The sequence below is a fragment of the Cryptotermes secundus genome, unplaced genomic scaffold (assembly GCF_002891405.2).
Source record: "Cryptotermes secundus unplaced genomic scaffold, Csec_1.0 scaffold612, whole genome shotgun sequence".
Lineage (NCBI taxonomy): Eukaryota > Metazoa > Arthropoda > Insecta > Blattodea > Kalotermitidae > Cryptotermes > Cryptotermes secundus.
Genome location: NW_019729902.1, coordinates 955,241 through 983,226, shown reverse-complemented (window position 1 = coordinate 983,226; position 27,986 = coordinate 955,241). Strand labels below are relative to the sequence as shown.

The 27,986-nt window shown below is 37.8% G+C and overlaps 1 protein-coding gene across 6 annotated transcripts; it reads right to left on the bottom strand.

Moving 5' to 3' along the window:
• Positions 1–5,998: 5,998 nt before the first annotated feature.
• On the bottom strand, positions 5,999–27,419 carry LOC111865768. Of its 6 annotated transcripts, none has more exons than XR_002843032.2 (6): positions 27,340–27,419; positions 25,721–26,531; positions 17,208–17,367; positions 16,338–16,443; positions 13,361–13,531; positions 5,999–8,882 (listed from the first exon to the last, which is right to left on the bottom strand). XR_002843032.2 is itself a non-coding variant. In XM_023854034.2 (6 exons), the coding sequence occupies exons 2-5, from the start codon at positions 26,422–26,424 to the stop codon at positions 8,772–8,774; spliced, it is 1,146 nt and encodes a 381-aa protein (XP_023709802.1). In that variant the 5' UTR covers positions 26,425–26,531; positions 27,340–27,419; the 3' UTR covers positions 5,999–7,338; positions 8,732–8,771. The 6 variants fall into 6 exon arrangements, 5 of the variants coding, with proteins under 5 accessions (XP_023709802.1, XP_023709804.1, XP_023709801.1 ...); XM_023854034.2 differs by lacking the exon at positions 16,338–16,443 and having other exon boundaries at positions 5,999–7,338; positions 8,732–8,882; XM_023854036.2 differs by lacking the exon at positions 13,361–13,531.
• Positions 27,420–27,986: the final 567 nt, after the last annotated feature.

The window sequence follows — 27,986 nt, the reverse complement described above, 5'->3', positions numbered from 1 at the left end:
TGAACAAATATGATACCTTGGTGGGAACGGCTATCCATCCGCAGAGTCTTGGGAGCTGATATTCGGACAGACAAAAATTGTGAAATATTTTGACATACAATTCATTTTGTTGTGTGCCTAATGTAAACAGGTCCAGTCATTTATAGCAAGTAGTAGTAAGAACTGGTCATATTCCCTCCAGTGATAAAAAAGAAAATGGAACTTTTAACTTATATGAAGCTCTAAATAACATGACTACAATAGATACATGAAGTGGGTATATAAATTTAATGGATTCGACGTAGCAGCCAGATCGATCATGATGCTTGGCTGCCCATTTTTGAACTACGTGCTATCTGTAATTGAAATGATTTTCGTAGAACGTATTAGGCCTAATGATAAAATTACAGATCGAAATATGCAGCCATCAAGCGTTTGGCACCCATCTTGTAGGCGTGTGTAGCGGACTCTATAATATTAATTGTGGTCATGGTAGAAAAAAAATTTATATAAGCATATAACTTATCGATCAAATAGGCTATCATATTCCATATCCAAAAGCATATTTTTAAATACTTTGTCGGTAATTAGAAAATATTGCTTAGTTCTTAGTTTAGTCTCTTTCTGCAGGTCTACAATAAATTCGGTGGGGAAAAAATAATTCTCGTTACCCCATATTAAAAACTTATGTAAGAAATGAGAACACGTTACTATAATTCTCTCTGAGCAGGTAGAACGAGTCTTATCATTTGGTTCAACCGTCGGCCACTAGAAGGCTACACTAATCAAGGTTGTTATTTTTCTCTTGTCCCTCGAGAGGAGCGGCTGAATAATAATTTATACCGGTTATAAGTATTCGTGCTTTCTATTCATAAACATACCACGTATCCCCTAAACTAATATTTCCAATGCATGTGCCTCGATATTTTGAACTGCAAAGCTTTTCAACACATTTAACAGCAGTTGGCCTAACTGTGATAATACGAGTACTACTGAGATCTTACTGGGTTGAACTTTTCCCATGGGGTTTTCTATTTCCTAGAATTCCGGACGATGGAAAAAATCCAAAAAAAACAGTAATTCTGTGTTATCCACCATCAGAACCCTCTATAATCTACTGAGGTCTTGTTCAGCGTTGTTTCGTAACCGTATCAGCTTGTGCCAATGTTTCATTGTAAAACAATTGCTACATACGTATTTATTTAATATTCAATTTCATTCGTAATGGACCTACACTGCACTTCGGATTAAACGTCTATAGGCGCTTTCGCATTCCTGTGGAACATCTGTTACAATTGCTCCATTCGATAGACGCTAAGCCTTTATGAACCAGTATAATTATTCGAGATGCGCCAAACAGATTTTAACATATTTCAGAATTTCAGGAAAAACTGTTGAGCAGTTTCTATTTGTCTTTAGATCGGCCGATTTTAACTACTACCGATACCCACCCCACAGTTTAAAAAATGTACTTTTTCTTCCCACAGATTTAGCCATACCAATAAAAATATATTCTGCAATTATCAGATCTAAGAAGAACAAGTACATGAATAAAAAATTGATCCATATGGTTGGAAAATATGTAAATTTAATATTAATAAATCAGTAGTACTTAAAAATCAGCTTTGAAAGGTCATATAGAATATACTGAAACTTTACATGATCTTAGTCATTCTAATTCCATAGTTTTCTAAGTTACTTATTAGGGATCACGTGAAATAAACAGCTTTACCTTTGTAGCACCACTCATAGTTTCATGACCTGCTGCTTAGTCACAAGAGCAATTTACCTTTCACTTGCAACACAAGTTTAACTGCAATCAATTACAGTACACTAAAAATAACACAGCGCACCATAAACACATATATACGTACAGGACAACAACAAAGAACCCTCTTCTCGAGAACAAGGCGACACACGTTCAGCACCCTTCAAGAGAAATAATAAGAAAGACAACACGAACCTACTTGGCTTATAAATTCCAATAAAATTTCAACAAACCAATTACAAATATTTTAATGTATTGGATCAGCCGCTGTAGTTGTAAAACCTTTAGATTTTATACCCAACTGTATATTATTAATATTATATGTATATATTTTAACGTTCAGAACATATATTGTAATAGTAACTTCCAACTGTATTGATGTAAAGGTGTCCCTCTGATGATGGTCTCTGAAAAGCAAAACATGTAAGGGCATAAATAACTGAAATAAGAAAAATCTTCACCAGTCACACGAGACGGAACTGTTTAACTCTTCATGAAATTACAGTGCAATCAGAAATATTTAAGTTCACATTAAAACCAATAAAGTTGTCCCTGTGCTTAATTAGTTAAGCACTATGCCATGAAGACATATGGTGGAGCGGAGGTATAGCCCCACATTTCTTGACCTTGGCACTATATGTGCGGTCAAGTTCAAGCCCCTGCCAATTTACACCCGGAGAACTAGCCTCAGGTACCCACTGGATAGGAGACTGTGTGGGCCCCAGAAGCGGTTTGGATGCTGTAGCACAGGGAAAAATCTTGCACTGCCAAGAATCGAACACGGGCTGTCCAGGCTGTAGCCCATCGGTATTCACATTTATTTGTAGATTTTTATATTATGGTTGTCCGGCTTATGACACTGTGTAGTCTTGTATGCGATTACCAATATTCTGGAGTCACTGATCCCATTCAGTAAAATTAGGTAGCACAGTACTCCACATGATTAAATGGTCAGATTTCCATTGGAGTGTGCAGTGGAAATGTAACTGTTTAATTAAAATACAAATTGTCTTCTTCAAGGGGATACTTTAAATCCAATGATTTTCAACTTCCCTTTAGAACACACTATTTGGAAAGCATATGAAAATCGGAAGGCTGAAATTGAACGGAACACATAGCTTTTGGTTTAAACTGATGACAATCTATTGTGTGCGTACATGCACATAAAAGAAAATAAAATGACCCATAAGCAAATATACAAATCTGTCAGATACCATGGAGGGAAAAAAAAAAAAAAAAAAAAAGAAATACCATACATATATATGCATGAACAGACTGTAGAACTGAACTGTAATGAACAGATAACAAATTCTTTGAAAATTTGACAAAACTGAGTCTTTCAGAAGGCCAATAACATATAAAAATTACCTCATCATCATCATCATCAGTAATCTGTCAAGGCGACAGGTCCACAGTCTCTTTCAAAACAATTCCTCCACTTAATGCGATCTAGAGCTTTCTCCTTCAAATGACAGTATCCTCTTCTGTCCCCAAGGTCATCCAGCATCTTCTTACGTCTTCTTCCTCGTCTTCTTGTCACTTCTATCCGCCCATCTATCTTTCCTTCGATAGCTTCTTTTAGAAGGCAGTTTCTGCGTAAAACATGACCAATCCAATTAGCCTTCCGTTTTCTTATTTCATGTAGGATATTCCTCTGCTCACTGACTCTAATTAACACTTCTTCATTTCTCACATAATCGGTCCAACTGATCTTCTCCATTCTTCTCCAACACCACATTTCGAAACTTTCCAGATGTTTCTGATCTACTGCCCTAAGTGTCCATGTTTCAGCCCCATACAGAGCTATGCTCCAAATGTAGCATTTCACTAGTTTCTTCCTCAAATTTAAGTCCAATTTGCTGGTAAAAAGATTCTTCTTCTTGCTAAATGCAGCTTTTGCCATGGCAATCCTGGATTTAATTTCACAAGTACACCTTCCATCATCTGTTAACAAGCTACCCAAATATTTAAAACATTTCACATTCTCCACTTGTTTTTGGTCTATCTTTATTGTGACTGGGGTTGGTTGTCTCGAAATTTTCATTACTTTTGTTTTCTCCACATTCATTTCCATGCCATAGCACCTTCCAATTTCAATTAGTCTATCAATCATGCCCTGTAGCACAGTTTCTTCCTTAGCCATTAACACAAGGTCATCTGCATATTTCACAGTTTGAATAATTTGCCCTCCTACTTTGAAGTCACCGAGCCCATCCAGAGCTTCCTTGGTAAGGCATTCGCTGTACAAGTTGAACAGAATTGGTGATAAACAGCATCCTTGTCGAACTCCTCTTCCAATCTGCACACTTCCTGTCTCCCCCCTGTCCAGTCGTACTCTAACTTTCTGATCCATGTACAATTTGCTAATCAATCTTCTTTCATGCCAATCGATACCTGTTTCTTTCAGGATCTGCATTAATTTGGTCCAGTTTACCCGGTCAAATGCCTTCTGCCAGTCTATGAAGCAAACACACAGTTCTTCATCTATCTCCAAAGTTCGTTCCGCTATAATTCTCATCATCCCAATTGCATCCCTGGTTCCTTTTCCTCTTCTAAATCCAAACTGATCTTCTCCAAGTACATCCTCTATTTTCCTTTCAATTCTTCTTTTAAGTATCTTTGCTATTATCTTTGCTGTATGTGCAATAAGACTTATTGTGCGATGGTCGCTGCATTTTGTAGCTTTTGTCTTTTTCTTTAAGGCAATCATTGTAACTTCTGTAAAGTCCTTGGGCCACTCTCCACTTTCATATATGGTGTTCATTAGTTTTGTCAGTGTTTTCAAACCACCTTCTCCCAGTAACTTGAGCACATCTCCAGGTACATCATCATCTCCTGTAGCCTTTCCCTTCCTCATTTCCTTGATAGCTTTTTCCACCTCACTTTGTAAAATATATGGTCCTTTCTCGTCTGTATCTACTTCTTCTTCCGGTTCAACTTCTAAGGTTTCTGGCCGATTAGGTCGATCATATAGTTCTGAAATATAATTTTCCCAAATTTTCAGCACTTGCCTCTGATCTACTATTCTATTCCCCTGGGAGTCTTCGATGCCAACATTTTGAATCCCATGATTCTCTTTCCATCCTAGTTCTTTTGTCTTCATGTACATCAAATCATAACGGCCTGTTCTTTGAAATTCCATAATCTCATTACATATCTTCTCAAGATATTCCTTTTTGGCCCTGTCCGTGGCTCTTTTCAATTCATTCCTCAGTCTCCTGTATTTCCTCCTGCCTTCTTCATTGTTGACATTCTTCCATTTCCTTCGCTCCTCCATTTTACTCATCATCTCCTGTGTAACCCATGGTTTTCTTGCTATCTTCTCAACTTTACCTACCAAATCACTGATAGTATCTAACATGCATTCTTTTATATCGTTCCACTGCGCTTCAGCATTTCCGCTTTCACCTTCAATTGCACCGAGTTTCTCTTCTAGAGTCTCTTGCACGCTTTGTCTTTGAGCATATAACTTCTCCAAATCCCATCTGGGTCTGCGCTTTCGAAATCCTATAATTTTCTTCAACCTGGTTCGGAACTTGGCAACCAGCAAGTTGTGGTCAGAGTCAAAAAATTACCTGCATGATGAAATACGAGTAAATTAAATTTGGGCATCATTTACCACCACTCACTTTAGAATCTCCTGTCTTCCCATCTCTCCCTAATAACATCAAAATTAAAATACATAAAAAAGTAAATTTACATGTTATCTTATGTGGGTGGAATCCCTAAGGGAAGACCACAGACTGAGGGTCATTCGCAACATTTGGAATTAAGAGAAAGTAACAGACTGGAGAAAACAAATAATAAGCAGCCTCATAACTTGTAGTCCTCACTATACACTACCAGAATGAGCACAGTGAGGATAGTGAGATTGGGAAAACAATTAGAATGCATGGGGAAGATTATAAATGCCTACAAATTGTTAGTTGGGAAAACCTGAATGTAAGAGAGAGACTTCAGTGCAAACGGAAGGATAAGAAAATGGATCTTAAAATAAAATAGGCTGTGAAGATGAGAACTAGACTAAACTGGCTGAGGACCTAGGGACAGACACAGATCTACAGGTGACAGCCAATCAACAGCAGTTAGCACAATGACTGTATACCCCTGTGAAAGGCCATCAGTCTACTGAGTTAATATTTTGTGGTCCATTGGAACTGTGCATTATGAACTTTTACACACTCATATTTGGCACTGGACATTATTTCTTGACATTTCACTTAAATTAACAAGACTGAACTCTTTAGCACATAACAGGAAAAATCTTCTTTATTTACCACATATACAACTTCTTTTGCAAATAACATTTTTACTTCCATCTTTAATGCAACTCTGTTCACAATCTCTATTTTTATGTGCCCCCTTAGTATGTATGTTCCCACTAATCAAGTGTATGTCACACACTCAACCAGTGGGAAAATACATACTAAGGGGGCACATAAAAATAATAATGATAACAACAACATGCTGACGTTGATGGGGCTAAATTAAACACCACAAAAACATTGATGCTGCCAAAAAAAAAAAAGATGGTGAGGGAAAGGATGAAGAGTTATGTTCTCAAACAAATGGATTTTCGCGTGAAGGTTTTGAAAAGTGAACAGTTGCCTGAGGATGACCAAGCAACACCGAAACATGTGCAGTTGATTGTGATTTCAATGTTGCTTTAAATTAAAGATAGATTGTGAACAGAGTTGCAGTAAAGATGGAAGTTAATGTGAAGAGTGATAGATCAATGCAACAGACGCCAAAATACAATATTATATATAATTTACATTCAATTTATCAGAACTGGTATATCAGAGAATTCATAACAGTGGATTTAAAGAAGCACACAAATATTCTGATCACACTAATCACCATTATTACAATATACTCCTCAATATCACGGAATTTAGATAACCATCACAACAACCTACCAATGGAGTGTACACCAAGCTAGTTCAGTTAAATTTGCATAATGAAACAATCTAAAATTCTCATAACCATAACTCTTTTCCTCATAATCATCTCTGACAAGTACTCTTGCTTATACCATGGTTTTCCATCTAATCAACTATAGGTTTCCACATCAGAATAATCAGTATGTTTGTTCTCCTCTTTCATGCTCCTAGACAACCTCAGATCGCTTTTATTTAAATCCGAATGAATAATTTAGTTCCTCTGCTGCTTGGGCAAATTCTACAGACAGTACATTCTGATCTGAGGATTATTAACTTTCTGTGTATCCTCTGCATAGAGTGAATCAAATGAACATAAAATGAGATATTTCATGTTCAACAAATGATCAAGACCAATGAGGCATACAATAATGCAAAGAATGCATTGGGAAAATGTGTACTGCAGATTTTGAGTACCTTCCCACTATTACTCTGCAGTTGTCATACATTATAGTACACATTCAAAATACAAAACTATGCTGAACTCTCTTTATTCAGAACAACACTTTTTATATACATATAGACAGAAAATGGCAGTTGAAATATGAAGTTTCAAACACAAATGTGTTGCTGATAAATTCTGAGGTAAATCTGAAAAATAACCGACTTCAAGGAAGCTTAGACCAACATCCATGATGTCAAAAGTTCCAACTGCAAAAGAAGTAGGGACAAGTACATTAAGCAGAATAAACCACTTCTAGGATGTATAAGTTATACTATGTGTGTTAAGAAAAAGAAAATAGGACACATTATGACAGATACACGTTCTTAAACAATGATCTGTGCAAATATTTATAATAAAAACTGGTGAAATGTTCTAGGAGGTAAAATAGGATATCTTTTAATAACCTTTCAACTCCAACAACAAAATCAAATGAATGCAACTGGGCAGTTAACAAATGGAAGAGGTACTAGAAATGTAAATTTGTCAAGGATTTGAACTGTTAGATACTTGCAGATTCAATTAACATCCTAAACAGGTAGGGCAGGAGAACTGTGGAAGACTAAAGTACACATTATCAGTTACAATTTTTAGTTCAAGGATCCACTTTTAATGTTCAAACAGGTACAAGACCTTAACAAGAGAGGAAATAAATCACATTTTCCAACTGTGTGTTTTCTTTGTGATACTGCATGCTACACTGACCTTGATGTTAATTTACAGCTGATTATTTCAAACTACATACCTCTGTTGCACAGAGTTAAATATGCACCATATAAAAATGTTTCAAATACCCACTGCAAACTTTAATGACAATATTATTTATGTTACTTATCAGTTTTTTGTATAACAGGCTACTTGTGAGAAACATTAAACTAGATTTGTACTTTCCATATAAAAGGTTTTGAAGGTAGGAGACTGGACAGATGTCATCTTCCCATAATGCATTCACTACACACAGGGTTTACACAAAAGTCCTTTCGTTCCAGAACAGTCAGTAAGTTGAATTATAATGGGTCTTGCAACATGCATTCCTGCCTGAATTACTTTCCATGAATTACCTCAATTATAAATTTTAAAAACTATATTTAAAGGAACAAAATTAGAGTTACTAGCTTGCTCGTACATCTTCAAAAACAATGCACAAAAAAAAACACACTGACACTAACTAGATACACTACAAAAATACTGAATTCTTACTAACAGGTTTCAATACATAAATCTTGGATTTCCCCAGAATCCTTCCACTTCTATCTGAAAATTATATTTCTGAAGAATCTCAAAAATGTGTGGCCAGAACATCCATTATAATAAAAAGAAGCATTTAAATCCTTGTTCACACCACAAGTTATTACAGACGCATGCTATAAAATATACTATCATCATAAACACTGCTATATAAAAATCTGAATACAAAATTCTCACTAGGCTTCACTCGTACAAAAATACCTGGCACAAATTTGCCAAAAACCTTACAAAAGAAGATACTCTTCTTTAAAACAGATACAAATTGAGAAATGTTTGAACACAATATGTGGAAGTAAAAACTGATGAAAAAACTTCTCCAAACTTATTCTACCAAAGTTTACTCATGATACATACTATATATACAAGCAACACATCACAACTAAGCAGTCTGCTCCTAGCGTGTGTTATTACGTATGTAGATGAAAAATGCTACTATTCCAACACAGAAAAAGCTTATCATGGCACACTGATAAACACGATTCACCGACTGCTGAAGAACTGCGGCCTGTAAGAGACAATACAAATGTCAAAATTAAACAAATAAATGCGGACATACGGTTACAACTTCTATAGTAAAGAAATCCATACATGTAGTTACTATAGGATTCTGACGATGGTGTATAACACACTGATATATTGGGTTTTTGGACTTTATCCATTTTATGACAAACATCGGTTTGTCCAGTGATTGAGGCTAGCTCTTTCTAACGGACCCAACAGAATAGGTGTTTTCCTTCACCTGAGGACGGAAACAGATCCAGTTTCTGAAACGTCGTGTGTTTTTATTAGTTATCTTAAAAACCAGGACGATGGATAAAGTCCAAAAACCCAACATATCAAATAAATACATATGATGCAGAACACAGTTAGGTACTCATGTGGCAATGATAACTAACTCCTATCTGGTGAGCTATGGACAATGTGCTGGACTTCTATAACAAAGTCTTAGGTTCAAAAGTGACAGAATCCAGTACAGTTTTTCTGCATGCATTTTTGTTCTATCACCTCTAACAAACTGCAAAACCTTATGAATACAACTACAAGGCTTAAATTGTAGTTCAAATCCCATGTTAAGCACGTTTTTGGGTTGCAGAGTCTGACTTATGTGTACCAGTACCTCAGGAATGGACTCATTCACAACTGAAAAGACAGACACTGGCCAGGAAGGAAAGTCAAGCAGACCAGTCATTCACAATCTTTAGCATCTTGCATCCCACCAGTCATTTTGTCAGAAAACCATAGTCCCACTACATTAAAAACAAATATTCCTTCTTTCCAAGGAATGTACTTTTACAATTATGTACACTTTCTATTATATTAACTATTCGTGAAAATTTTTTATATATATATCCCACGGTCATGTTTTACACAGAAACTGCCTTCTAAAAGAAGTTACTGAAGGAAAGATAGAGGGGCGGATAGAAGTGACCAGAAGACTAGGAAGAAGACGTACGAAGATGCTGAATGACCTTGGGGACAGAAGAGGATATTTTCATTTGAAGGAGAAAGCTCTAGATCGCATCAAGTGGAGGAACTGTTTTGGAAGAGACTGTGGACCTGTCGTCTTGACAGATTACTGATGCATGAATGAATGTATATATACCTCACGTCCCACCAACTGAGAAACACCGGAAGAGACAAAGCCTGAGGAATCAATCACAAGAACATTAAATTACTCTTACAGAGTGCCAAGAAGTAGTTTCACTTCAGGGACAGAAGAGTATGTAATGACAACTTTCTTATTCCTATAAACTGTTTGCTTCTTCAGCATCTAGAAAGGTTCATGTTAAAACAAAGCGAGACAACCACTTCTTTCTACAATAGAAATTCATCAATTTCAAATTCTTTCTATGGTAACTTGTTACAACCAATAACTAAGTCATAATATAAAGCTTCTAGTTGTGAAGCAGTGCCTGGCAAAACAAACTATTTTCTATTGTGGGTTTATCAAGATCAAACTAAGATTTTATCTTGCAGTGTCATAGACTTGTTAATTTTTAGAATTCCTTGTTATTCTTCACCATCAATTCCCATTTCAAGTTCTTCCTATATGACTGGCTGCAATTTGTTACACCACACCTGTCAAACAAGTCCTGTTGTGCCAATGATCAATGAGCCCTCTTCTGGAACACAAAGAATCCAACTGCAAACACTCCCATCATAATTTTAATGGATACTGTTTTCAGTGAAAATATATTATCTCAAAATTTAAATCTATAAATTACTCATATCATAGATTTGAGTTTGTTCTGGCAGTGAATATGAACATTACGATCTATGGAACTTGCTGTCTCCACCTCCAGGGTGGAAGAGTAAGGCATGCAGGAAAAGAAAGATACAGTGAACTGTTAAAAGCAGAAGTTGTGTACATAAATCTTTTATGTCTACAATACAGTTTCACTGTTAGATACAGAAAAATACAACTTGCTAGAAAAAAAAATTAATGTGGAAAATTTCAATGGTGAATTGCACAAAACTTTGTGTATCAAAACCATACCATGCTGACTTATACCACTTTAGCTTCCAGCAAATCAGATATAGGTGAAACTTCCGTTTTCCATGCAGCTTTCTCTTCTACCCCCAAAGATGGAGACTGCACATTCCTCCAGAATGGTACTACCTATCTATCAAAGTACAAGTCAGGTGACCGTAACCATTATAAATTTTATGCTGAAAGAATCCTAAGTGTAGAAAGCCCTCTCTTACACTTTCAAGCTTCACTTTATAATAATGTAATTGACCTAATCCTTCCAGCCACACTATGGCCCTGGGGTTGACTCAGCCTCTAACAGAAATGAGTACCAGGAATTAATTAAATAATTTTCCTGGGGAGTAAAGTGCAGCCAGCGCGTAAGGCTGACAACCTTACCGCCATCTTTGAGCCAACTGTCTAGAAAATGGGGGACCCTCAACGTCTCACAACCCTATGGGCCTTCACAGCCTGTTACAGGGATAGCTTTACTTTACTTTAAAGGAAGTACAGGGTGGGGTACAGAAACTTCCTTTTTGTGAAGGGAGGGGAGGTCGCAGAAAAGTGGGGATAGGCTCGGCAAACGCAGCAGGCGTGGAAGTTTCTGTCTAATACCCCTCAGCAGGAAACATAAGGTGGACAAGTGAGCAACAGGCGTTTGCTGTCGAAGCCTATTTTTCGAACAACCATTTCAGCGTGCATTCCGTACTCACTTCTGAATTAAGCCCAGAGGTCCGGCTCCCGACTGGAAATCAATTCTTTTGTGAGCAGAGAACTTTAGGACAACCAGGAATGTGGTGAAAAAATCATCAGGATCACAACGGACCATTACGATGCCAGAAAATGTGGAGGCAGTTCAACAGTAGATTTTGAGATCTCCAAGACGCTCCGCTCCCAAACATGCAGTCGCTCTAGACATATCCAATCGTTCAATGCTCCAAATTCTTCACGAACATCTTCATTTCCATCCCTATAAGACTGTTCTTATGCAAGAATTGTCACCACGTGATTTCCAGAACCAAATAACAGCGTGCGAAATGTTATTGGAAAGTTTACCCCCTGACGCACTTGTTTTCTTTAGTGATGAGGCACATTTTCACCTATCCGGATATGTCAACAAGCAGAATATGCGCTATTGGAGTTGTAACAATCCCAGAGAGCTCCATGAGAGGCCACTTCACAGAGATAAGGTGACAGTATGGTGTGCGTTCTCGAGAGTTGGAGTTATTGGCCCTTATTTATTTGAAGAAGACAATCATGCAGTTATTGTCAATTCACAGTGGTATGTGGACATGATTAAAAACTTTTTCGAACCAGCTCTTGAAGAAATGCATCTAGGAAATGTCTGGTTCCAATAGGATGGTGCCATGGCCCACACAGCCCGAGCTTCGATGAGTTTTGAGGGCAAAGTTCATCTCGCTTTGAGGTGACATCCCGTGGGCAGCGCACTCACCTGATCTAACGCCTTGTGATTTTTTTATGGGAATACCTCAAGGCAGAGGTTTTTAAACATCACCCCACAAACCTGCTTCAGCTGAAGGATGTTATTTGGCAGGAAGTAGCCCAAATTCCAGTGCACATGTTGGAACGTCCAGAGGGGAACTTCAGAAAACGGTTGCATCAGTGCATATGGAACAGTGGCCACCACCTTCAAGATATTTTGTTTAAAACTACATGATTTAAAACTTTAAAGTATGTTCTTTCATTAGCTAAACACAAATTTTGTCTATCAGCAATAATTTTTCTTTTATTCGCCTTCAAAAAAAAGGAAGTTTCTGTGACCCACCCATATTTAGTCATGATATAACACCAGCACCAAATGTTTTACAATAAACTGACAGCCACAGACTAAGCATGTTTCATTCTAGGAAGGAAGCCATTTGTAAACATTAAGAAGTGCTTTGTTGCTGGGAGGTAAACTTTAAGGTTACTGGGACCTGTGAAATCTGAAGTCTGAAATAAGAAAGCTGTGTTCACCTCAAATTTTGCATAATTCCTATACCTGCACTCTCCAGGAGATGTACATGTGGCTAAAGCTCCTTCATTAATGCCTTTCCCTTCCTTCACTATAGGACACAGTGGCTCTTTCCAAGCTTTGGTCACTATTTTATGAGAATCAAAAAAGGAACACAAATGTTCACCGATTTTTAGAGTTTCATAAAATTATAAATGACATGCTGCTCTTTGGTTTTAGATCATTAAGAGAAGTAAAGTGCGACGTTTGCGATAATGCTATCTGAAAGCACAGCACAACCATTACAGGATGATTTGCTCTGCACACAGTCAGGCAACAGACTAAACTGCTACACCTCTCTGCACATCACTCAACAGAGTGGAATCACCAATGTTCTTGAGTTTTTCAAAAAAAAAAAATGGAATACTTTTCTGAGTGCACAATGTCTCTTTATCTGTGAGGTCTATATTTACAGTGTTAAGAAACTTTCTTACACAACAGTCATGTGAGAAAGTCTTTGGTGAGTGCTAATAAACATTAGAAGAAATGTGTACCATACCCATCCTCCATGTTCCTGAACCCATATACTGAAATTCTCCATTATATATCGCTGGCTCCAGTACGTTATGAAATGAAACCTTTCTCTCATTCTGTTGCAAAGAGCTCTGATAGCAAGGTCAGAACAAAAGAAAAACAGGACAACCACTCTCTCTGATGTGACCCCGCCTTCCTGCAACAAAATAATTATGACACTAACTAAAGAAAATTAAACTATAGCGCACATTCCATACTAAGCAGTGCTCCAAGTTTTATGTTCTACATACAAAAATTAAACAAACAGGAAAGTGTACCCAGAGCATAACAGTTCTACCAATGTTATATTTTACCATCCTGTTGCACTGATTCACGTTCATGATGTGTATTTGTACCAACCGTCTTATAGTGCACACAATTTCACCTTTCTCGTCACTACATGTTTCGGCACTAATGTGCCATCTTCAGGTGTGGTTTTGTTTACGTCAAACCATTGCACTGTATGCCATCATGTCTCCTTTATAAAATGATTAAAATGTAAATATGTGATGTATAATAATAAAATTTATATATTAAAACTTTTCAAGATTTATCATCTATACTTCAAATACGTGAGTTACGTCAATCCTCTCCTATGGGAGTACTCTTCCTATATTCTTGTGTATATTGTGTCCTGTGTTGTGTCCTTCCCTTGTGACTGCATGTGTTGTACTGCTCTACCAAGCTTGCTCTGTTATTGCCTATAGATATTCAAACCTTGAATGTCAACTTTTGATGTTCATAAATACCATAAAAATGATTTCAAGCAAAAACACTGACAAATGCAAGTATCTGAAACGTCTCTCCTTGCTTTTTAAACAGCAAGCACATTAACGCTGTAATCATACAAATAATAAACAAACAAGAATCTATTTCATTTTTTCTTAATATTAATATTCTGTACAACAATTTAGCAGAAAATTTAAGGCTTTGGCAACATGACGGAATTAATGGGTTCTAGTTCAGATGATTGGATTTATTAGCACTTTGGTTACAGGTTCTCTTAATCACATTTACTACAGACAATACAGCTTTATAGCTAATTTACACACTTTCCAGTTCACTGTTGCACAAGCACTAGGATTCCCAGTCTTCACTAGTCATCTCCTGGCAATGGATCTCAAGACAGCAACTATCAATCTCACTGGATTACACACTCCAAGTATTACACACAGACAAGTCTTCATATCACACATTGAATCCTCACAGGCTGACCTTCCTTATTGTTCTGTATTTCTGGCTCCACTTCACTCCATTTGTGTGCTTCCGCTGCTACTATTTCTCTCTTCTACAACATACTCAGAACTCAGGACTGTCACACTCACTGTCACTTCTAGTTCCAATTCGATCTGAACTTATGGCCCACAGCTCTCATTATACAGCCGCAGCACAGACCGTACAGGAAACACAGTTCTATTACTGATGATGCAGACTGCACAGAAAACATGTCACGTGATATCTCGTCAATCCATTGGTGCACTGTCGCCTAGCAAAAAGCTATAGACATTTGTCTTATTGTCGTAAAGCACTCAACTGAAGGTTGTTTACAGGTTCTTGCCTAGAAATGCTCTGGCCATCTACGTTAAACTATAAATTTAGGTGGAAGGAAGCTTCATTTAATTACTACTGAAACTAACAGACTGCTGTACTCTTTGCATGTGTTCAGAAAACCACTGCTGAGTTCCGAATATATAAACTTGAAAATGTATGGATGGTGAAACAGTCCTCTTTCATATCAAAATCCACAGCACTTACAGAAAAGGTGTATTGGGTATAAAACATGTTTCATTTTTCTCTATAACTTTAGTTTAAAATACTTTATGTTCCAACAGATATCTAGCACATTATGCTTAAGATACATACAGAAACACATATACACCATCAAGTAAACTGTCAGTTCATTCCCTCAGATTCCCCCCCCCCAAAAAAAAATCTGAATGTCATCAACACATTTGATTAAAACTCCTCAATACAAAATGTCATGAAAATTCTCAGTGTTTCTCAAGTTGTTTCATGAGTACAGACATGAGTGGCCTGGGCATATTTAATAGGCACTCTGTACGACTGCAAATGTGCTTGAACAGACAACGTTGGTAACTGACCCCAGAGGCACTGAGGAAGAAAATACCACTGAGGCACAAGCCGCCCACAATGAACTCCTTGGGCCTCTGCTGGAACCACTTGACCATGCCTTAAAACCTTCCTCTTCCAACTTGAGTCAATGTTTACCCAATGGAACTGAACACAGGACATCATAGGGCAAGAGGTCCAGGCTGTATGGGAATGGTCCATCATCTTCCAGTGCATGGCATGCATTCATGTCCTGGATGATTTCTCTTGATAGTGACACAAAGGTCTCAGAGGATTCCACAACATTTCAGTGCAGTAATGGTGACATCAAGGTATAGGATCCTATAGTTCAAAGGCCAGAGGCTCAGTTGCACAACCACATCAATGGCACCATTGTTCCCGAAGAGCATTGCTTACATGGTGGATCCATTAACTCATTTGTCAATGGAATATGTGCCTCAACACTCATTGGGACTATTTCAATGGACTTCACTCCTTTGCTCAGAACAATCCCCACATAGGTTTCATTTGAACAAGCCCCATAATAACTATCAGAAATACTCATAATAACAACAAAATGAACTCTCCAATGCAGAAAGTTGAATTAGCTGTCAATACACCAACAGACTACATGCTGGATGGCCCAGGTTTGATTCCTAACAGTGCAAGATTTTTCTGATCTCCACAGCATCCAGATCTACTCTGGGACCCACCCAGCCTCTTATCCAATGGGTACTGGGGGCTCTTCCCCTAGGGGTAAAGCAGCAGGGGCAGGAAACTGACCACTCACCTCCATCTCATGCTGAGGTCAAGAAAGGTGAAGCTATGACTCTACCCCCTCCTACATCTTCATGGCAAAGTACTTAACTAATTATGCACAGGGACAACTTTACCTTATACTCTCCAATCCATTATATCCAATTCTATGATACTGGCTCCCTCTTATGAAGATGATACATCAGCTGGAGAAGAAATTCTTTTCACCCTGTCCTGAGCATACTGAATCCAGATCAATTTATTTAAGATCATTTATAATATAGGACATATGTGTATAATGGAGACAGTCTACATAACATTTGTTTTATTTTATGTACATCCAAAAATAAAATGCACAATGGGAAAAGAAACACAAAATAGAATAAATTAANTTCATATCGGTAACAGTCTTCGCCAAGTAGCAAATGAATTTGCTCATTCAGTGCTTCGTCGCAGAGTTCAAGAAAGAGCCGAGTCTGTCTGCCTGGAAAGTCTCAACTTTAATACCTTCTCTGATCTCCTGTTTGGATTGTTTCAGGTACTGTGCATTACCATTACAATGGGTGTTCTGAATGTTAAAATATATACACATACATTGTTTGTAATGCACAATATATATAAAATCCAAAGTTTTCACAACTACAGCATTTGTCTTGGTATATTAAAGTTTTTTAAAAATTTTGTTATTTAAGTTAAAATTTATAAACCAAATAGGTTCGTGTCCCTTCTATTATCGCCTTTCTTGATGGGGGCCGAACTTGTGCTGCTTGTCTTTCTTGAGGAGGTTCTTTGCTATCGTCCTGTGTTTGTTCGTGGCGTGCTGCGCCGTTTTATAAATTTTAACTTAAATAACAAAAGTTTTTAAAAAACTTTAGAAAAAAATATATACCAAGACAAACGCTGTAGTTGTGAAAACTTTGGATTTTGTATATATTGTGCATTACAAACATTGTATGTGTATATATTTTAACATTCAGAACACCCATTGTAATGGTAATGCACAGTACCTGAAACAATCCAAACAGGAGATCAGAGAAGGTATTAAAGTTGAGACTTTCCAGGCAGACAGACTCGGCTCTTTCTTGAACTCTGCGACGAAGCACTGAATGAGCAAATTCATTTGCTACTTGGCGAAGACTGTTACCGATATGAATTATGTCATTATTCCTTGAATGAAAGAGAAGTTAGAGAATATTACATTACTTTTAAAAACAAAATTACAATACATTTTCTCTAAGAAATAGGTAACTTATTAACCTTCTGCAGTATCAGAATTTGTTAAGTATAACTCCAAATAAAGGCCAGTTTAACTGTGAATTGCAGTAAGATTAACAGTGAATATTCCATCACAAACATCTGTAACAATGAATAGGGAAAACACATACTTCTAGGCAGATCTAAAATATGGCCACACCAGTTCAAATTTTGAACCACAACATTAATTGTAAGCAAATGACAATAAAAATAAAGATGTAAATGATAAACAATTTATACTTATTTATGAACATATGGCTTATTTCATGCATTTCCTCAGAGTTTTGAACCTGGCCCTTTTTCATTCTCACAACTTAAATAACGTTTCTGTTCCGCAAATAAGATAATACAAACGAATTTAATTATTTTATGATCCTGCCATATATTATAACATGAGCTAGTATGAAGAAATGAAGCAGAAAGTACACTTATGATGTAGTTTCCAACAAATGATTCCATACATAATTAGAATTTGTGTGTGTTCACAGTTCTTGCTGATATCCACTTCACTATTTGAATATTGTCAAATATAACCTAAAAGAGTCGCACATATTTATAATTTTTAACATACAAAATGTATCTTTTGTATAAAATTTACTGGTATGTTTATAATCAATCTCTATGCTAAATCTCCTCAATTACCACAATCAAACAGGAAGGTGAAAACAGATAATACGCAGTTATTTATTAGTCATTGCTAATTTCAATTCAGTAAGTACTTTTCACTTTCAAGCTCTGACAATTTTTTTCCAACTATCATGCATAAAAATAATTATCTGTCAGTTTCAAAACTTGTGTCTGAAACACACTTGAACTGAGTGATTGGGACTAGCTCTTTCTAATGGGCCCAACTGAGTAGGTCTATCTTGCAGCATCCACCTGAGGATGGAGACAGATCCAGTTTCTGAAATGTTGTGGTTTCTTGTCTTATATATACCAGACGATGGACAGAGTCCAAACTAAACCTTATAGTTCTGTACACTTCCATGTTAGGTGGGTCCCTTGTCACCACGGCATGGTGTATCCTCAGGTTGCGGATGGAGGAGACGCCCTCCAGTTTCGGAGGGAAGCTGCAAATATACTGAATAAGGAGTCGTGGACAGCCAACAAGGGGTGGCCCTCCAGCTTGGGAGTTGGGCGTGGGGCTAACAACCCCTCATCGTAAAAAACAATTATGTTATGAAAATGAACACAAAGCCTCAGACCTGGACGGATTCCTTGGATAAACGACCTAAGCTAAAGAAAATGGATATGAGATTTGGCACTTGGAATGTTCAAAGTTTGTATAGGGCAGGTTTGCCCAGGGCAGTGGCAGAAGAAATCTTAAAATATAAGTTAGATTTAGTGGGAGTACAGGAGGTCAGATGGGATGGAGGTGGCATCGCACCAGCAGGAGACTATACATTTTTCTATGGAAAGGGGAATTAAAATCATGAATTAGGTACAGGTTTTTCGTACATAAGAGAATTGTATCAGCAGTTAAGAGGGTAGAGTTCATTAGTGATAGGATATCATATAATACTATAATATTGGTCGCTGGTGTGATATCATTGTTATGAATGTTCACACACCAACAGAAGATAAAACTGATGACATAAAGGACAGATTCTATGAACAACTAGAACATGTATTTGATGAATTCCTGAAGTACCCCATGAAAATTTTGTTAGGAGATTCCAATGCCAAAGTAGGGAGGGAAGACATTTTCAAACCAACGATTGGGAAAGAGAGTTTGCATGAAATTAGTAACAATAATGGAGTTAGAGTAGTAAACTCTGCCACATCAAAAAATCTTACTGTCAAAAGTACAATGTTCCCATGTCGTAACATCCATAAATTTACTTGGACATTTCCTGATGGGAAGATACACAATCAAATAGACCATATTTTGATAGATAGGAGACGGCACTCAAGTCTACTTGATGTCCGATCATTCAGGGCAGCAGACTGTGATACTGACCACTACCTGGTGGTGGCAAAGATTAGGGAAAGACTGGCAAAGACAAAGACAAAGACAAAGCAACTCCTTCCAGTGTGACTATTGGAGTTTTTTACTACTTGAAAACTCAACGCCCTTACATGTTTCAGTCCTTATAGACCATTATAAGAGGGAACATCGATACTTTTTTGGATACTACTATCACAACGGGTGTTCTGAGTGCTAAAATACATACACACACAATGTCTGCAATGCACAGTATACACAAAATCCAACTTTTCCACAACCACAGCAGCTTTCCTGGTATATTAAAGTTTTTAAAACTTTGTTAAGTTAAAATTTATAAACCAAGTAGGTTCGTGACCCTTCTCCTATCGTCTTTCTTGTTGGGGGCATTGCATACTGTGCATTGCAGGCATTGTGTGTGTATGTATTTTAGCACTCAGAACACCCACTGTGACAGCAGTTTCCAAAAAGTATTGATGTTCCCTCTGATGATGGTCTATAAGGACCGAAACATGTAAGGGCGTTGAGTTTTCAAGTAGTAAAAGAACTCCAATAGTCACACTGGACGGAGTTGTTTTGTCTTTGTTATTTGTTAGTGTGACGGACCAGAATGAAACAAATCAGAGTCTAGGTTATTATGAACCGAAGAAGCATAAGCCATGGTTCGAGGAAGGATGATCAAAATTATTAGATCAAAAAAAAGCAGGCCAACTTGCAATGGTTACAGGATCCAAGCGAGTTAAAACGGGGATAATCTGAACAATATAAGATGTGAAACCAGCACGCATTTCAGGAACAAAAAGAGGGAATATCTGAAAGACAAAATTGATGAGCTTGCAACGAACAGTAAGAACAAGAACACCAGAGACCCATATAGAGGAATAAACGACTTTAAGAGGGGCTGATAACCTAGAAGTAACTTAGTGAAGGCTGAGAATGGCGATTGGCTTGCAGACTCCCACAACATTTTCAATAGTTGGAAGAACTACTTCTCTATTATTGAATGTATATAGGGTCAGTGATGTTAGGCAGACAAAAATTCATACAGCTGAGCTGTTAGTACCTGATCCTAGTCCTTTTGAGGTTGAAAGTGCTATTGCAAAATTGAAACAGTATAAATCGCCAGGTAGTGATCAAATTCCAGAACTTATTCAAGCAGGAGGTGAAATATTACATTCTAAGATCCACAATCTAATTACTTCTATTTGGCATAAGGAAAAATTGCCTGATCAATGGAAGGAGTCTATTATTGTACCAGTTCACAAGAAGGGTGATAAAACTGATTGTAGTAATTATTGGGGGATATCACTGCTACGACTGGACAGAGGGGAGAGAAGAAGTGTGCAGATTGGAAGAGGAGTTCGACAAGGATGCTGTTTATCACCAATTCTGTTCAACTTGTACAGTGAATGCCTTACCAACGAAGCTCTGGAAGGGCTTGGAGACTTCAAATTAGGAGGGCAAATTATTCAAACTGTGAAATATGCAGATGACCTTGTGTTAATGGCTAAGGAAGAAACTGTGCTACAGGGCATGATTGATAGACTAATTGAAATTGGAAGGTGCTATGGCATGGAAATGAATGTGGAGAAAACAAAAGTAATGAAAATTTCGAGACAACCAACCCCAGTCACAATAAAGATAGACCAAAAACAAGTGGAGAATGTGAAATGTTTTAAATATTTGGGTAGCTTGTTAACAGATGATGGAAGGTGTACTAGTGAAATTAAATCCAGGATTGCCATGGCAAAAGCTGCATTTAGCAAGAAGAAGGATCTTTTTACCAGCAACTTGGACTTAAATTTGAGGAAGAAACTAGTGAAATGCTACATTTGGAGCATAACTCTGTATGGGGCTGAAACATGGACAAGATCAGTTGGACTGATTATGTGAGAAATGAAGAAGTGTTAATTAGAGTCAGTGAGCAGAGGAATATCCTACACGAAATAAGAAAACGGAAGGCTAATTGGATTGGTCATGTTTTACGCAGAAACTGCCTTCTAAAAGAAGTTATTGAAGGAAAGATAGAGGGGCGGATAGAAGTGACAAGAAGACGAGGAAGAACATGTAAGAAGATGCTGGATGACCTTGGGGACAGAAGAGGATACTGTCATTTGAAGGAGAAAGCTCTAGATCGCATTAAGTGGAGGAACTGTTTTGGAAGAGACTGTGGACCTGTCGTCTGACAGATTACTAATGATGATCACTGCTATCAACTTCATACAAAATTTTATTCAACATTCTTCTCTTAAGGTTAAGTCCATATATAGATGAAATTATTGGGGATCATCAGCGTGGGTTTTGACATAACAGATCAACTACAGATCAGATCTTTTGCTTTCATCAGATATTGGAGAAAAAATTGGAGTATGATAAGACAGTACATCAGCTATTCATAGACTTCAAGAAAGCCTACGATTTGGTTAAGAGGGAAGTATTGTACAATATTCTGATAGAGTTTGGGATACAAATAAAACTAGTTAGGTTGATTAAAATGTGTTTAAATGAATCATATAGTAAAGTCCGTGTAGGTAAACATTTGTCTGATAAATTTCCTATCTGGAGTGGTCTAAATCAGGGAGATGCTTGATCGCCACTCCTTTCCAACTTTGCTTCAGAATTTGCCACTAGGAAGGTTCAGGGAAACCAGGTGGGACTGAAATTAAACAGGACACATCAACTGTTGGCCTATGCCGATGATGTGAATCTACTGGGTGATAATGTAGATACCATAAAGAAAAATACACAAACTTTAACCGACACAAGTAAAGAAGTTTGTCTAGAAATAAACACTGAGAAAACTAAGTATATGTTGCCATTTCATCACCAAAATGCAGGGCAAAATCATGATATAAAGATATGAAACAGGTGTTTTGAAAATGTGGCACAATTCAGATATTTGAGAACAACAATAACAGATCAAAACCTGATTCAGGAGGAAATTAAGAGGAGATTGAACTCGGGTAATGCTTGCTACCATTCAATCTAGAACCTTTTGTCTTCTGGTCTGCTGTGCAAAAACATAAAAATTAGAATATACAAAACTACAATTTTGCCTGTGGTTCTGTATGGGTATGAAACTTGGTCTCTGACATTATGGGAGGAAGACAGACTGAGGGTGTCTGAGAACAGGGTGTTGAGGAGAATATTTGGACCGAAGAGAGATGAAGTGACAGGAGGTTGGAGAAAACTGCATGATGAAGAGCTTCATAACTTGTACTCTTCTCCAAGTATAATTAGATGAGCAAGTCAAACAGGGTGAGGTGGGCAGGGCATGCAGCATGAATGGGGGAGACGAGGAATGCGTATAGGATATTGGTGGGAAAGCCAGAAGGAAAGAGACCACTGGGAAGACCAAGGTGTAGGTGGGTGGACAATATTAAAATGGATCTTGGAGAGATAGGATGGGATGGTATTGATTGGATTGATCTGGCTCAGGACAGGGACCAGTGGAGGGCTCTTGTGAACACGGTAATGAACCTTTGGATTCCATAAAATGCTGGGAAATTCTTGAGTAGCTGCAGAATTGGCGGCTCCTCCAGAAGGGCTCAGCTCCATGAGCAAGTAAGTAAGTAAGTTCTGTACACTTGAATTTGTAAATACTGCAGACAAAACACCCCATGCATACAGAAACAAATGATTATAACAAATTCATCAGAATGGAAGATTGTCAATTCCCAGAACAAATCCTGAAATGGTACCCAACATTAAGACGAGTTCAACAGACTTAAAAGACACTGCACAGGATATGTGGAGGACATGCGGTGGTGTAGTTCATTGAGGCACTATGCTACAAGCAAGGAGGTCACAGGCCTGATTCCTGATGAGGTCATTGGATTTTTCAATTCACCTAATCCTTCCAGCCACACTATGGCCCTGGGGTAGACTCAACCTCTAACAGAAATGAGTACCAGGAATCTTCCTGGGGGTAAAGGGCGGTTGGTGTGTAAGGCTGACAACCTCACCGCCATCTGTAAGCTGAGTGTTCAGAAAATGTGGAAGTCTTGATGTTTCCCAACCCTATGGGCCTCCGTGGCCATATTACAGGGATGGCTATATCTTTTTATAGGATTTGTGGCTCTCATAATGGTTATTATGAAGAGTTCTAGAATATAATAACATGTAGCATGTTGAAAGTCAACTAATGTATCAGAGGAACATGACATCTCCATCTTCAGGGTCGAAGAATAAACCATGCAAGAAAGCAAGGCCGCACCATAGCTCAAGCTGTTAGTCACTGACTTCCCAGCGCGGTGGCCTTGGTTTGGTCCCAGGTCTGGTCAATTTGGATTTGTGGTGGACAAAGTGGTGCTGGAGCAGGTTTGCCCCGAGTACTTCGATTTCCCCTGCCAATCTTCATTCCACCAGATTCTCCATCATCATAATCACCTGGGGCAGGTACAGTAGGCCAATTAGTGGCCGATGTGCTGAGTGGACCCAACTGGACTTCACCCCCATTATGCGAATTAAAAAAAAATTAAGCAAGAAAGCAGCATGAAGAAGGTAACAAGCAGATTTGACTTTCACTGGATTACATGGCATTACTGCCCAGAAGAAAGAACTCTTCAAGAGACACTGGACAGTGTAAATGCTGAGGTCAAAACAGTCAACCATTCAATGGCTTAATTAAATATCATGAAATGTTTAGCTATGAACTTCAAGAAATTTAGACCCGTGTTAATCTGGGCTGGGAAATACTAAGCTGACGGAAGTTGTTTTCCTCAGTCCCTCTAGGCAACTGTGGGAACAGTATCTTAACCCTTTGACTGCCAACCCCCGCTAAAAATGTCATGGCTAATGGTGGTAAATGCAGATGCACAGAAAAATCTGCAATACTTTCTTCAAGCAGCCCTCAAACAGCCAGGAAATGCATCATGTGAAAAGGCATTTCTTTCTTCTCATTGTTGATTAATGAGTCCATCTTTTCAGATGTGACAGTTCTAGGGCAAGTACTCTTGAGCGCATAAGTGTGGTTCATGTCATCCAGTTCTTAAATTAAGGACCGCGATTACTTACATTTCATTATATTACATTTATTTTCATTTCATCAATCCAATCTTTTCCCCTTAGGTATACATATAAAATAAGTCACATATTACAAATTCAATACCTTCAATACCCTTTCCAATGCATTATTCACCTTCATCTGATCATTCAACACTATATATTCACAGTTACTGACTTACTTACTCATGGAGCTGAGCCCTTCTTGAGGAGTGGCCAATTCTGCAGCTACTCAAGAATTTCCCACCATTTTATGGAACCCAAAGGTTCATTACCATGTTCACAAAAGCCCTCCACTGGTCCCTATCCTGAGCCAGATCTATCCAATCAATACCATCCTATCCTACCTCTCTAAGATCCATCTTAATATTATCCACCCATCTATGCCTTGGTCTTCCCAGTGGTTCTTTCCTTCTGGCTTTCCCACCAATATCCTATACGCATTCCTCGTCTCACTCATTCGTGCTACATGCCCTGCCCACTTCATCCTCCTTGACTTGATCATTCTAATTATACTTGGAAAAGAGTACACATTATGAAGCTCCTCACTGTGCAGTTTTCTCCAACCTCTTGTCACTTCATCACTCTTCGGTCCAAATATTCTCCTCAACACCCTGTTCTCATACACCTTCAGTCTGCGTTCCTCCTTTAATGTCAGAGACCATGTTTGACACCCATACAGAACCACAGGCAAAATTGTAGTTTTGTATATTCTAATTTTTATGTTTTTGGACACCAGACGAGAACACAAAAAGGTTCTGGACTGAATGGTAGCAAGCATTACCCGAGTTCAATCTCCTCTTAATTTCCTCCTGAATCAGGTTTCGATCTGTTATCGTCATTTCCAAATATCTGAACTGTGCCACTTTTTCAAAACATTTCTTTCCTATCTTCATGTTATGATTTTGCCCTGCATTTTGGTGACAAGTTTTCTCTGTGTTTACTTCTACACCAACCTCCTTACTAGTGTCAATTAAAGTTTGTGTATTTTTCTTTATGGTATCCATATTATCACCCAGTAGATCAGTTACTGACAGCATAAAAAAACAAAGTACAAAACTGAATTAACATCCAGCCACCAGCATCATGGCAATGAGGAACTCTACATCTCTTATTTGTGGACAATAAACTGCTACCCTGAATTAAAATTTGGCAATCAACCAACAGACCCATGGGATTTAAAATTCCCTATTCCTGGACAATAAGGGCTAAGATATATAAACATCAAACACTGTTGAACTCAAAATGGGCAAAAAGAACACTGCAACTAACTAAAAAATATTTAGTCATTTCACTTCCTTATGACTGGATACTTACCAGAGTGGGGGAGGGTTCGCATGGTTAGGATCAAGGCATTCTGGTGCCTGAAGATTACGCCTCCGAATTTCATCATAAAGAAATTGTGTATACAGTTGAGCACCAAAAATCACAGTTTCACGTGGTATTCCAGGAGGGTAGATATACTGAGTTGTAAAATGATTATGATTGTGAGTAAGTATTTCTGGAGGGCTCCATGTGTTGTATGTTTCAGTCATTCCATAACCAGACTGATTACTGCCTCGTCTTTCCTGTGGTCTAAAATGATTATTGGCTCTTCTTTCTCGTGGCATAAACTGAGTACCGGCTTGACTTTCTCCTGGGCCAAACTGATTACTATGGCTGTGCCCAATGTAAGTTTCATATGATCTTGGGCTCCCAGAGAGTTCACCAGAGGAATGTCTTCGCTGAGGATGAAACCTATTTTCATCCACTGGTCCACTGTAACCTTCCCAGTAACTCTGTCTTCGTTGTGTGCGTATGTTACTCCAGTCCGGCACAGCCCTGGAATTTGGTGAATAACCAACTGCCCCTTCCAAATCATCATTTGACAAACTGCTGTCAGTTCTGAAATTGTCTTGAACTGAGTTCCAGGTGTCAGTCTGGATACCTGAGTCATCCAAAGGTGAATGCCCAGTATCACCAGTTGAATCCTCTATAGCATGCTCTTGACTACTATGTGACCTGACTATTGGTTTGACCATGATTAGCCATGCGCCAAGACACTCGTATGAACAGCGGTCTCTGAGGGTGGTATATGAAGCATCCACCCAGAAAACTTCTGAAATAATGTTCCATACAATATGAATTCCTGCAAAAGAAAAACATCAACTAATTCAACTTAACTGATCCTATAAAATTTTCAACGTGGTCTATTATATTTTATAAACAGCACTGGAGGTAATTATATTCCATTCCTCTGTACCTTTAAAATCTTATAATTACTATCTTTGATAAAAACAGTTTTCAAGAATGGTACTGGCATCTAACAGTGCAATGGCATTGAATATTTGTTTATATAACAGTACTACTTTTGAGAATCCAAGAGAACTCAACCTATCCTAGTAAACAGTATTCATATCTCCCCTTTCTTAACTTTGCATTGTGATGTTACATTTGCCAGCGAGTCTTTTTGTTTTAAGGACAGATAATACTGCATCCTCTATTATTAAAACATGCGATAGAAGTGTCCAAAACAGGGTAAATTTAAGACAATTTTCAGCCACAAACTGAAGTGACAGACGGTAAAACGATACATTTTGCATTTATTCAAAATACAACAACTAATTTAATGTGGAAGATCAGAATGTATTAAACTATCGAAAAATTAAAGCATGAAAAAATAAACATATGAAATACTGTAAGTGGGTAACGTGTCCCAACCCACATGAATTAAAACGGTCAGTTTTGGGTACAATCTGAAATAATATAAATAAAATACAACTGAGATGTGATACATAGCTAATCCGTCAACATACATGCCAATTCTTGGGAAACGTCATGTATTTGGTGTTCATTACACCCAATTCGTGAACTTAGTGTTCAGTTTAAGGGTAACACTTTAGCAGCGCTTACTACTGACCATACTGACACCGTAAAATACGAGTTTTCTTTCGTACCTGTTAAAATTATTTCTCACAAGAACAAACTCGCAGGTATCAACCTGCTCACTTCAGCCGCCTACTTATCACATGGTATCCAACATCACACTATTATCTCTCTCTACAGCGGAAGAAATTCCCCATAGAAGTACCTTCCCCACGTTCGCCACATTACAGCAGCAACATATTATGTCTGCAAGTAACTTTAAATATGGTCCTGAGAAATGTATAAAGAATAGTTACAATGCTGCTGTACCTAGCCCAGTACCTGTGCTAGGCACATGCCTCAGATATTCAAGAACACTTCAAGAACATTCAAGAAGAAACTCACGATGCTCACGACAAACCCCCTATATTAGGGTGGTACAGTGTATACTGTAAAGATATGCACGAGAATTAGATATAAAACTGACAATTTCCTTATCCAAATGGTCGTAATACCTGTATGTATGGATTTTTGAATGATAATAAATTATATGATATGATACGATCCTGAAATAAATTGACCTGTGACTACAAACTTCTAATTCATTTCCTTCATCCGCTCTCCACAAATGGCTGCACATGTGCTTTACGTCGGATTGCCTTGTAATTGATTTGAACTTTGGAAGGGCAGTTACGAGTATTTTGAAAATGTTCACATTCATATATCTTCTGGAATTTTC